At 44.2% G+C, this 13,118-nt stretch overlaps 1 protein-coding gene across 5 annotated transcripts in view; it reads right to left on the bottom strand.

Moving 5' to 3' along the window:
- Positions 1-12,821, bottom strand: part of WHRN (whirlin) — a 122,518-nt gene extending 109,697 nt beyond the window's left edge. The window contains exons 1-2 of one of the 5 annotated variants that reach the window (XM_083158899.1): positions 11,966-12,821; positions 10,453-11,602 (exon numbers count right to left, since the gene is read on the bottom strand). In XM_083158899.1, the coding sequence (XP_083015025.1) occupies positions 10,453-11,526 (1,074 nt within the window). In that variant the 5' untranslated portion in view covers positions 11,527-11,602; positions 11,966-12,821. Of the gene's footprint in view, positions 1-10,452 lie in introns of all 5 variants that reach the window. The other 4 variants (XM_083158900.1, XM_083158901.1, XM_083158898.1 and 1 more) reach the window with 4 other exon arrangements.
- Between the last annotated feature and the right edge of the window lie 297 nt (positions 12,822-13,118).

The following is a 13,118-nucleotide window of genomic DNA, read 5'->3' as shown; positions in this document are numbered from 1 at the left end:
GTGAAATATATTTGGAGCTTGGAATGTTTTGTTTACGTTTGTAGAGTTTAGTATCAAACCCCTCATGTTAACAGTGGGGGTCACTTCGCTCCTCTTCGAGTTTCACACTTGCCGAAGCATTCGCTCCGGGATGGGTGGGATGGGGGTGCGCCCATAGAAACACTGGGTGTACCCCTTAAAGCTGTGCTGACTTTATACATTTGGGAAATTGACAGCAAAACTGTGAAGGGGACCCCATGATTTCTCGGAAAAGGCTTTCCCCCCCCCCCCCCCCCTCACTAACCTTGCCGGACCAACGACCCGCCTCTGAGGTCAGTGTCATTTTGGTTTGTTTGCTACTATCCATATGCATACGTATTCCAATTCGCACATCAGTGATCAACTGTGAATCGGGCCCTTATTTTGTTAGAATATTTATATAAGTTACTACAACTTAAAGAAAAAAATGATCACATTAAGCATTAAAGGTGCGTACACACGGGTGCAATTTCAGCACATATCGCTGGGAATATGGTCGCTGAGCGACCATATTGTCAGTGATTTGTGTGTGCTGTCGGCGATGAATCGCCGGGTGCGCGCTCCCGTGTGCAGCCCCTGATGGTCGCTGGTCGCAGGAGCTTGCTCCTGCGATCAGCTATTTCCCTGCCTCTTCCCCCAGCAGAGTCTCTTGATTATCAGCGACCATCTCTGGTCGCTGATGAACAAGAGAGACACTCAGCATTATATTGCTCAGCAATATATTGCTAGCAATATATTGCTGAGCAATATATCTCCTCCGTGTGTACGGGGCTTACAGTAACTCATTTTGCTGACCTGGAACTAAACAAATCTGGTGCAATCAGTTATCTTCGGAGGTTGTATAATTAATTGATTGGGGCTCACCTGTCTACAATTAGTATTGATTTCAAAACGAACGCACCTGCCTGTGCTGCCACCTGTGAGTGCTTGTCCACAGTCATGGTGTAAAGGGTCAACAGCGTTGACACCAAATTGTCCACATGCACAAGGTCCTAATAGAAAAAAGGTCAACGTGCAAAATGTTGACGTGGAAATGGTGACTTGTGAAAAGGTCGATGTGAATTTTTCAAACATTTTTGAATGCTAATTTGTACATTTTATCACGTGGATTCCAAATTTGTAAACAGCGTCACCATGTTTTGGGCAAGGCGCCTTGGCACACGTGACCATTCCCATTCGGAGTCCACGTGGTTGGTAGGGTTACCACCTTCCCCTTTAATTCCGGACACATATTAATTACACAGGTTCTGTGGAAGTTTAAAACCAGGTGAAATGGAGTCTTGAAGTCAGCCAGCCACAGAACCTGTGTAATTAATATGTGTCCGGAATTAAAGGGGAAAGGTGGTAACCCTAGTGGTTGGTAATGGTAACCTATGAAAAAGTCTAAAAAAAAGATCCAAAAAATGCCTGTGTGCATCTATCGTGTCCACCTATTAATTGACTACCTAGAGCAGGGCTGGGCAACACCGGCCCTCCAGATGTTAATGAACTACACATCCCAGGATGCTTTGCATTAGTTTTGCTATGTGGCCATGCTGAAAATGATGCAAGGCATGCTGGGATGTGTAGTTCATCAACATCTGGAGGGCCGGTGTTGCCCAGCCCTGACCTAGAGACACTGTTGATCTATGGCATACCTCCCAACATGACCCTCTCCAGGAGGGACACAATGCTCTATTACTGGGCTTCCCCCTTAATTTATGATTCCATCACCTGTACTGAAACACCTTTCTTATCAATCAATCAATCTGTTGAACACAGATGATGGCGATCATACATTAAGAAGGAAGTCCAGGAATAGAGCATTGTGTTCCTCCTGGAATGGGTCATGTTGGGAGGTATGCTATGGACTGGACACCCTTTTCCAACAAGCTGCATTAGGAATATCAAAGAACAATCAAATCAAATAAAGGATTATGTCAATGAAAGGCAATAGTCAAAGGTAGTATATAAGATTTAATCTATACATCTATTGTCTACCGCAGCACTATCAAGTCCGTCACTAAGAAACTGAAAGAATATTGTACAACTTTGAATTATTCCGCAATATGATGACCTCCAAAATTGATTATCGGTGTGAGACGGGCCCTTGGCAAAGAAGCCGTCAAAAGGCCTTTAGCCATCATAACAGAATGTCATAGGACTACAATAGTCTGTACACTATAAAATCTTGCCTCAGATTTACCTCATACCAAGCAAAGGATGATTCATTTCCGGCCTCCACACCCACTCAAGAAAACTATTGCTATCATAAAACAAGAAACTTACCCAAAGCATACAGCAAAAGCCATATTATAATGACTTACACTATATATAGCCATTGTGAGTGGAAAAGACCCCAATCCTTTGTTTTTTGCTGGTGCATTACAGCACTTTGTTTACGTATTGTGGGTGGGATGCACTAACATGTGCTGCCCCTTACCGCCAGCTACCGCAGCGATACTGATCACATATGCACTAACATGCGCTGCCCCTTACCGCCAGCTACCGCAGCGATACTGATCGCATATGCACTAACATATGTGATTAGTATCGCAAAGGGCAGCTCTTGAGATAAGAGCTGCCCTTGCGAAGCAGCCAGTGGGGGTGAGCGGGTCCCCAGTGACTCTCCCCTCTTTTCCTGCCCGGCTGCTGCTGCTGTGGGGCTCTCCTCCTCCTCCCTACACCCTTAAGTGGAAGTATGGGGCTAGGGAGGAGGAGGTCACTGGTCCAGGCAGCACAGCAGAAGGCTGCCCGGACACAGGTGAGGGGGGGTGGATATCGGCGGGGGTCCAAGTGGGGTGGCGGTGGATGCAGTAAGAAGCCCACAGGCAGTAAAACGGCGTGCGGGTTTTCCTGCATACCGAAATCCAGTAAATACCTGCATTTTTGTGATAATGCATCCCACCCCAGACTTATTCTCACCCAGAGGTACAAATGTCACACATCAGTGGCATCTTGCAGTGTAGTTTTGTCTCTTACAATTGCTTTAATTGTGCAAATACAATGCATATTTTAAACAAGAAAGACGGGTACTTATGTAGTATCTGGGCTGCCGATTTTTTGATTGTATGCCTTAAGTTAAGGCATACAATCAGATGCGATGCGATGCGATATCGCATCGCATCGCATCGCATCCAATATCGGATGCGATGACCCGATTTTTCCATAGGAATCAATGTTAAAATGATTCCTATGGAAAAATGGGTCCTTTTCATACCCCTACTATCCAAGTGGGCATGGAGTTGGATATAAACCTGTGGCGAGCGTAGCGAGCCACCGAGCCCGAAGCGTGGCGAGCGAAGCGAGCCCCGCGAGGGGACGGTATTCGTCCCCTCGCGGGGCTCGCTTCGCTCGCCACGCTTCGGGCTCGGTGGCTCGCTACGCTCGCCACAGGTTTATATCCAACTCCATGCCCACTTGGATAGTAGGGGTATGAAAAGGACCCATTTTTCCCATTGAATTCCATGTTAAAATGGACTCAGTCCATTTTAACATTGATTCCTATGGAAAAATCGGGTCATCGCATCGCATCGCATCGCATCGAATCGCATGGTCGCATGCGATGCGATGCGATCTCCCGATCCGACCCGATTTAGAAATCGGCAGCCCAGATACTACATAAGTACCGAAAGACGCTCTGCCATGTGCGCCAAGACTGAAGCCACGGTGAATGAGAACATATCTGTACCACCTACTCCCATGTTGTGGAATGATCCCCAATTCAGATATGAAATCACTTCTCAAGAACATTGGTGCAGCCCCCCAAAGTTTTGCCTCCTCTGCGTGTCCACTGAAGATGTCAGCAATGACAAAACGCGTCAGGTTGAGGCGTGACTTTGTATTGTATTACAGGAGGAAGAAGCGTCTGGAAAGTGCTATGTGAATATACAAAAATGTGTATCCTACTTCACATGTGATGTTGCTATGGGCAACCAATCAGATCCTGTCTACTATCTTATAGAGGGTGCTAAATAAATGAGAAGTAGATTTTGATTGGTTGCCCATAGCAACATCACATGTGAAGTAGAATACACATCTTAGTAAATTTTCCCCTTTTAGTCCTATATTAGAGTGAATATATTAGACATACAGCACTTCAGTATCCTGCAAACCCTATTCTTTTTATGACAGGTACACTTTACTAATGGTTTTACTTTTTACGGTTTTATTACACATTTCATATCTTTTTTTCTAAGTGTGGCGATGAATTGTTGGGAATTATACAGACAATGGGCCTGATTCAGCTTCACTCGCTAAGCAGCAGTCATTCTCTGCTTAGTGAGCCGGTTAACACCACCTGCCCAATCTGGCATGTAAATCGATGTGTACGCTCACACATCCATACGCATGCGATCGTACGGGGGGACCATCGAATGATTTGTACCCCCGTTTGCAAAAAAAGTCAGTCTATACTGACTTTTATTTGGCTCGGAACTGTCAGAGAACAGGGAGGGTGCTGACGTCTTGTGACGTCAACTGCCAGCCCCGTGCAGGCTTCGCTACACCTGTGTTTGCCGGGGACGCACAGCATTTTATGGGCGTAGCCACCATTTTGGTGGGCATGCCCAGGAAAGGCTGGGTGTCCCCATGCATCAGCCCCTGTCCGCCCCCCCTACAGTTGAATGTCTTGGCGACTGTGATAGTAGCTGAAGGCGCTCACATAGTGGCCTTGCACATTCGTATAATCGCAGATACGCATGCACAGAGCCGCACCATTGGCCTCCGCAGCGAATTTGCTGCAGGCCAATTGATGAAGAGTCAGGCCCAATATATCCAGCAGCACCGCAGCCCTGCAATACTCTGTGCAGAGAATACACATTCTGTATATATATATATATATATATATATATATATATATATATATATATATATATATATATATATATATATATGCTTGGGAGGTCCCGGCACTCACTATTAGAATCAGACACAGGTCCTGGTGCCTGCCGCTGACATGCTAATCCTCAGACCACACTTGTCCAATATACAGGGTATTCGGCGGCACTCAGCAATATAAACACAGAATGCCAAATGACGCCAGTGTTTTTATTGCTGAGTGCTGCCTAATATCCAGTATACATATATATATATATATATATATATATATATATATATATATATATATATATATATATATACAGACAGAGTCCGCACTCAATCGCTTAAATCTTCAAGGGGGGTGCTCCAACAGATGACTGAACATCAAAAGGTATATGGAATGAAGAAATGGGCACTCACCAAGGGCTTAATCAGCAACAACAATTTATTGTAGGTACATGTGGTACATCCGACGTAACGTGACGTTTCGGTCTAGTATAGACCATCATCAGGAATATGTACAGCAGGTAAGGTCAAGCTCATATTCAGCACAGGCAACCTGGTATCCATCCTCCAGAGAGGATACAATTGTAAAGCCTCACCGGGCCAGTTTATATACCTAAGACCCGGAAGTGATGTCATCACTTCCTGGTTGTACACCACTACACGTAAAAGTAGCGAAAATACTACATATGAGGAACTCAAAATGATCCCAAATAGTGTATGGGCATCGGAGTGTAAATAGAGATAAAACAGCGGGTGCAGAGGGCCAAGTAGATAACGCTAGTTAGCTTTATCCGTCCGACCGGAAGTCTCCAATGCTTTCCACTGCGCCGGCGGACATGACGTCTGCGTTCCACAAGCCGCGCGAAGTAGGTTAGGAATGCAGGAAACCACCGCTTCACCGGAAGTCTCTCCTGCGTTCCACCAACCTCAGCGACGGAAGGTGCTGCGTGTCAGCTGTATCATGGCAACAGGCCAGAGCGTCTTATGTTATATCCGGCTAGGTTACAGATTAACACTAGCGCGTTACCATGGCAACCAATGTCAAACTACCACTGTGTCCCCCAGGCGACCGCAAAGCAGTCACAAAAGCGGGCAATAATTACTGAATCTAAAAGTGTAAACTTATAATCAAATGTAAGGTGTACAGGACATACAAACCAGCCCAGGTGAGGATCACTAGTACTGGCAGGTACTAAATACAAACATAAAAATAAACAAAACAAAGTATCTACATATATACATATTTATAATTGGCCATATAAGGCCGAATTTTTGTAATTTTATAGATTTTTTGTAATTTTATAGATTTTTATAGTTTTTATATTTTATATGGATGTTAATGTTCAGCTATCTAGTCATAATAGATATGCATATAGCTATACCTTCATCATAAGTATAGGAGCAATATGGCTCACTGAACAACATGTACAAAAACATATCAGAGAAGGTGACATGAAAACCTTAACAAAATAAAATGAAATAAACCAAACAGCCCAGAGACACCAACCCTAGCTTCAAAAAAGCAAAAAAATCCGAACTGAGAAAAATGTAAAAATTAATCATAAAAATGAAAAAACAGGAAAAAGGTAGTGGGTCATTTTATCTCAGAAAAATAGATAATGGATTTGATTCATTAAGTCCCTTTGGCGCAAGGGTATCCAACTCAAAGATCCACTTCGATTCTCTTTTCTTGAGCATAGTGTCCCTATCCCCTCCCCTTACGGGTTTCGGGATATGATCAATTAACATGCACCGAAGGCTGGCCACACTGTGACCAACTTTGGAGAAATGCTTCGCAACAGGCTTGTCTGATGTCTTGGTTTCCAATTCCGCCCTGATAGAAGTACGGTGATTCGCCATCCTGTCCCTAAAATTTCATTTAGTTAGGCCTACGTAATACAGGCCACATGGACAGATTAAAATGTAAATTACGTAGTCCATCCTGCAGTGGAGACGGTGTTTAATAGGAATTTTCTTCCCACTATGTGGGTGAGCAAATGAGGAACCTGTCATTAGAGACCTGCACGTCGTGCAGTCGCTGCATTTGAAGCAACCTTTGCGAGCCTGTGGAATCCAGGTGCCTGTAGATTTTGTAGGTTGACTTAGCGGTCTCATTAGTAGATCCTTGAGGTTCCGTCCTCGTCTGTAAGCACACATGGAGGGGACTTTGCTAACCCCTGAGAAGGCAGGATCCGTGGCAATTATTGGCCAAAACTTTGTCAGTTTCTGCTTCTTTTTGTGTGCACCAGTATCGTAGGTGTTAGCATAAATCATTCTTGGTCTAACATCTGGAGAAGAAGACATCGTCTGGTCTGCAGTTTGCTTGGACCTTGCCTTGGTGAGGCACCGGGAGAGGGTGGCGTCTGAGTACCCACGTTCTTTAAAGCGAGAATGCATTTCATCAATCTGTTCTTCGGTCGTGGTCACATCTGTATTGTTCCTAAGAACTCTCAGGAATTGAGACACTGGGAGGTTCTCTTTGAGATGTGGCGGGTGATGGCTGGTTGCATGAAGCAACGAGTTTCTATCAGTTTCCTTTGGATAGAGTCTTGTTCCCAAGCCATGATTGACTCTAAAGAGTGTAACATCTAGAAAATTAATCTCCAAACAACTAAAAGAAAACGTGAAGCGGATTGGTGTCTCTAGGCTGTTTAAACAAAAAAGCATGTCCTTCAGGTCCTGCTCACTGCCCAACCAAATCAAAAAAACATCATCAATATATCGACGGTAGTAAAAGATGTTCATGCCAAATCTAGGGAAAATATGTTGCTTCTCATAGCATGCCATATATAGATTGGCGTAGGCTGGGGCCAAATTGGACCCCATAGCCGTGCCTGTCTTTTGTATGAAGAATTTATCTCCATACAAAAAATAATTCCTGGTAAGGACCAAAGATGTGAGCTCCACCAGGAACTCAGTTGGAGGGCCCACTCGTGCAGTATCCTGTAACGTCTGTCTAATCACCTCTAAACCTGACTCATGTGGAATCACGGTGTAGAGTGAAGCCACATCCATCGTTACGAGTATGGCTCCTGTAGGTATATCTGGGATATTGATTAGACTCTCTAGGAGATCACCCGTATCCTTCAGATAACTTGGGGTCTTCACAACATAGGGCTGTAAATGGTAGTCCACAAACCTTGCCAGTGGTTGCAAGACGGATCCTCTGGCCGATATGATAGGTCGGCCAGGAGGATCCGTCAAGCTTTTGTGGATCTTCGGCATAGTATATATAATCGGGCAGATAGGATAATCGACTTTTAAAAAGCCACATACATTTTCATCAAGCTGTTTGGTTTATTTCATTTTATTTTGTTAAGGTTTTCATGTCACCTTCTCTGATATGTTTTTGTACATGTTGTTCAGTGAGCCATATTGCTCCTATACTTATGATGAAGGTATAGCTATATGCATATCTATTATGACTAGATAGCTGAACATTAACATCCATATAAAATATAAAAACTATAAAAATCTATAAAATTACAAAAAATCTATAAAATTACAAAAATTCGGCCTTATATGGCCAATTATAAATATGTATATATGTAGATACTTTGTTTTGTTTATTTTTATGTTTGTATTTAGTACCTGCCAGTACTAGTGATCCTCACCTGGGCTGCTTTGTATGTCCTGTACACCTTACATTTGATTATAAGTTTACACTTTTATTGCCCGCTTTTGTGACTGCTTTGCGGTCGCCTGGGGGACACAGTGGTAGTTTGACATTGGTTGCCATGGTAACGCGCTAGTGTTAATCTGTAACCTAGCCGGATATAACATAAGACGCTCTGGCCTGTTGCCATGATACAGCTGACACGCAGCACCTTCCGTCGCTGAGGTTGGTGGAACGCAGGAGAGACTTCCGGTGAAGCGGTGGTTTCCTGCATTCCTAACCTACTTCGCGCGGCTGGTGGAACGCAGACGTCATGTCCGCCGGCGCAGTGGAACGCATTGGAGACTTCCGGTCGGACGGATAAAGCTAACTAGCGTTATCTACTTGGCCCTCTGCACCCGCTGTTTTATCTCTATTTACACTCCGATGCCCATACACTATTTGGGATCATTTTGAGTTCCTCATATGTAGTATTTTCGCTACTTTTACGTGTAGTGGTGTACAACCAGGAAGTGATGACATCACTTCCGGGTCTTAGGTATATAAACTGGCCTGGTGAGGCTTTACAATTGTATCCTCTCTGGAGGATGGATACCAGGTTGCCTGTGCTGAATATGAGCTTGACCTTACCTGCTGTACATATTCCTGATGATGGTCTATACTAGACCGAAACGTCACGTTACGTCGGATGTACCACATGCACCTACAATAAATTGTTGTTGCTGATTAAGCCCTTGGTGAGTGCCCATTTCTTCATTCCATATATATATATATATATATATATATATATATATATATATATATATATATATGTGAATTTACATATATTCATTGCATTTGCTCATTTGCTGTTGATGTGGTTTTCCGGAAATTGCCAATAGAAATCAACACAAGCAGCCTTATCAGCATGCAATGAATTACTGTCTCTCCCATAACACAACACATGTTCAGGATAGACAAATCATGGATGATTTACATCTAGAAATGTAAATGTTTCATCTTAGAACAGATGGTTTATCAGCCAACATTTCAATAATGTGCAAACTGTTGAAACTTTGATGGTACACGTTAGGCAGTTCCGTGCTAAATGTTGAATTCTGCATGATCATATCGCTATGAATGTAGATTATCTTTGCTAATGGAGTTTAGATATTTCTAGAACAAGTTAACTGAAACCATGAAACCAAGTTATTCCTACTCCCATTAAACATCATGGAAGGTATTTATCAAAACAAGCAGAGCGCGCAGAGGTAAAGCACTAAACATCAGCTTCTAAATCATGACAGTTGGAGCTGACGGCTTATTGGCTGATTTATCACCATCCACATTCTCTGAGACGGATTTGATAAGATGATATTGGCCCATTTCGCAATGAGATAATTGTTTACTTCACACGGATGTATCAATTATCGTACACAGTGACAGAGTTTGCGAGTAAGCTCGGTCCCTGCGATGGGTCTCCACAGGCAAATCGGGGTATTTTTCATAAAAATGATCCTGATCATAAGATGCGTAATTGCCCATGCAACTGACATTGCTGCCACCAATGACCCATAGTGAGAACCCAGAATTTGCCAACTGAAGCTGGCATTATTATCACAGGGCTCACTGCTTTTTTTTTTTTTTTTTACAATTCTTGTAAAGAAAATTATGGGAACTGCAATCTCATTTCGAAAAAAATGTGAATTAAAGGGTTTGGGGCTTTTTTTTTGTTACAAAAACTGCTCATACCCTTTTAATGCATTCAGGTGATACTCAATTAACTAAAAATTGTTATAATAAATTGACCCCTTATTGCTTTTTCCCCCTCCCCATGCATTGATAAATACCTCCCTATATGACGTTGCTGAAGCCTTCTGCAATAATCTAGAGCATTCTAGCACCATGTGCTGTTTGCACATTGGATAGAATTGTGTGGCTTGCAAACCTGATAGACACATCACTACTGTAGCTCAGCATATCAGCCTCTGAAGTCATGAATGAACAATAAATGAATGAAAAACATAACTTACCTTAACGGCATTGCTGTGGCTGACCCGGTCCAAAGATCGCCCATTTGCTTTTAGAATCTGGTCCCCAACTTGCAGTCCTTCCTCCTCTGCCAAAGAACCAGGTTCCACCAATGATACATAGATGCCGATTCCATGTTCTACGCCACCCCGGATGCTGAAGCCAAGACCATCATGGTTTTTGTTTCTTTTGAGGATAACCTGGCGGACGTCAGATTTGGCAGCACCACCTGGCGAGGGTGATGATCCAGTTGCTAAACTGGGACCAACTAGTTGAGTGCTGAATTCAGGAGCTGTCCTTTGTACTGGGGAACCATATGCAGGAGCTGTCCTTAGTACTGGGGAACCATATGCAGGAGCTGTACTTAGTACTGGGGAACCATATGCAGGAGCTGTCCTTAGTACTGGGGAACTATATGCAGGAGTTGTCCCTAGTACCGGGGAACTAAAGGCAGGAGCTGTCCCCAGCACTGGGGAATTGAAGGCAGGAGCTGTCCCTTGTCTAGAAGTGCTCAAGGCAGGAGTAGTCCCTGTGACTGGGATGCTAAAGGTGGGACTTGCGCCACGTATTGGCGTGGTAAAGGCAGGAGTTGCCCCAGATATTTGGGCGTTAAATGCTGAAACACCATCATATAAGACTCCGCTGAATCCAGAAGAGCCTGGAGATAAGTCCTTTATATACAGCCCCTCTGATGTGTACTGGTCAAATAAGAGTTGGTCTGAACGTGGGATCACAAGGCGTAGCATAGGGAAGAGTTGCCTCTGATCTTGGGGGCGTAGTATAAGGCGCAGTGTCCTCACCAGGTCAAAAACATTCCTACGAGAATGGTAGAGCCTCAAACAGTGCAAAAGCTGCTCCCGCTCGCGCTCACATAGCAGTCGGTTTAGGGCTCCGTGCAGTCGGCGGACATTAGAGGAAAGGACACGTCCTACGTCCCCGGAACAAATTGAACCAGAGGATGAAGAATGTATGGACCCTGCTATTGACTGATGGATGGAGCCCCCTGGAGAGGGGTAAATAGTACCTGGATCTGTATTCATTGCCCAAGGGCTGCAGGAAGTGTCATAGTATCTCATAGGAGGGCATCTTGGCTGGCTCAGACGGTCCCATGAGGCACATCCACATAACAGTCGGTGCTCTTCTCAGGACCTCCTGAGGAGAAAAATAGATATGTCCTGATCTTCTCGCAGGCTGTTATGCATTTGCCATATTCAAGCTGTATGTAGTCTCCAAGGCTTTCTAAGAATCAACATTCGGTGCTCTAGCAGCCTACTGCCCACAGCATCTAGCATGATCAGGTCAGGTCTCCTTGTATGATTCATCTGCCACCATCCAGCTTCCCTATTCCACTCTCTCGGTCACAGTGCTTTAAGTCTCTGCTGCTGCTGCTTCTGTGTCCTCCCTCCCACCTCCCTCCCAATTTTCTCTCTTGTTTCTCAAGGTGATTCTCTCTGGTTCTAGTTTGCCCTGCTCTTTCTCTCGCTCGCTTCCAGGCAGTAGCAAGCGACCACCCACCTTGTAATGAATACTGCTTCTGTCTTCCGCTGTAACCACCTTTGTCATCTCTTATTAGTTCCACAAAGTCTGATCTTTCATCTCTTCCCGCTCCATCTCTCCACAGGTAAAAACGTTCCTCGCCTCACTTCGTCTCCACTCACCTGGTTCCTCTCTCACTAGAACGCATCTTTCTGTCTGTGTCTCTCTCTAGTTCTATCTCTCAGGGTCTAACAGGTGTTATTCCATACCTCTCGCACACAGATGACCGCTTTCAGACACAGCAGATGTCTCTCTCCATCTGTCAAATTACCCTGTAAGGTCTCCTTTTCTCAGACGTCCCTCTACTTCTTAAAGACAGTGGTCCGTGAATCATTACATAGACTGTCTTACTTTCGGACACAGATGTCCCTGAATGTGACGTCTTGTGTATCGTTCCTATTTAAAAAAAAAAAAAAAAAATCTTGTCTTTAAGGAACATAAATGTATTTCCACTATAAATGTCAGTTTCTACATATTTTTCAACTGACTCTTATTCACTCACTAACTCAATTAAATATATTTTGTCCCTGCAGGTAATTAGCCAACCCCAGATGGATCCCCTTCCTAGTGTCCTTAGGAGCGCCTGCTAGCTGGTGGTCCCCCTACTCCAATGAGCGCCACCTTATTGCCTTCTCTCTCTGTGGTCTCTCCCAGGTAGCTGTCACGCAGGTTCCCCTGGTCCCTGTCTGTCACAGGTGTCTCTCAGTTCATCTCTTGGTCTCTCCCGGATCTGACGTCCCTCAGAAATGTCAGCGTTGCCAGGAGACGAGAGAAGACAACACTAATATGCACGGTGCTTAACCCTGCACTGCCAGACGGCTTGTGCCTCCATTGTGTTGTCCTATCATACTCCCTGTGTAACCCTTCCCAGCTCTTACACATACAGGCAGCTGCTGCTAAGTCACATGACCTCTAATCTACTCTGTGCCGACGCATAAAGATGCATAATACACTACTGTGGCACTTACGCAGAGTTGGGTTAAGGCTGTATGACAACAGTAAACAAGTATACAGACGGATAATCCAGCATTGCTGCAGTAATGCTTCTCCTAGCAATGAAAGGGACTGTTTTAATGAGAAATTATGCTACTAAGAAACATGTCATTTTCTGTTTCTGTATAGTGAAAAAATT

Source organism: Crinia signifera, chromosome 9, assembly GCF_055691185.1.
Source record: "Crinia signifera chromosome 9, ASM5569118v1, whole genome shotgun sequence".
NCBI lineage: Eukaryota > Metazoa > Chordata > Amphibia > Anura > Myobatrachidae > Crinia > Crinia signifera.
The sequence above is the reverse complement of the archived record's forward strand: the minus strand, read 5'-3'. Positions and strand labels throughout refer to the sequence as shown.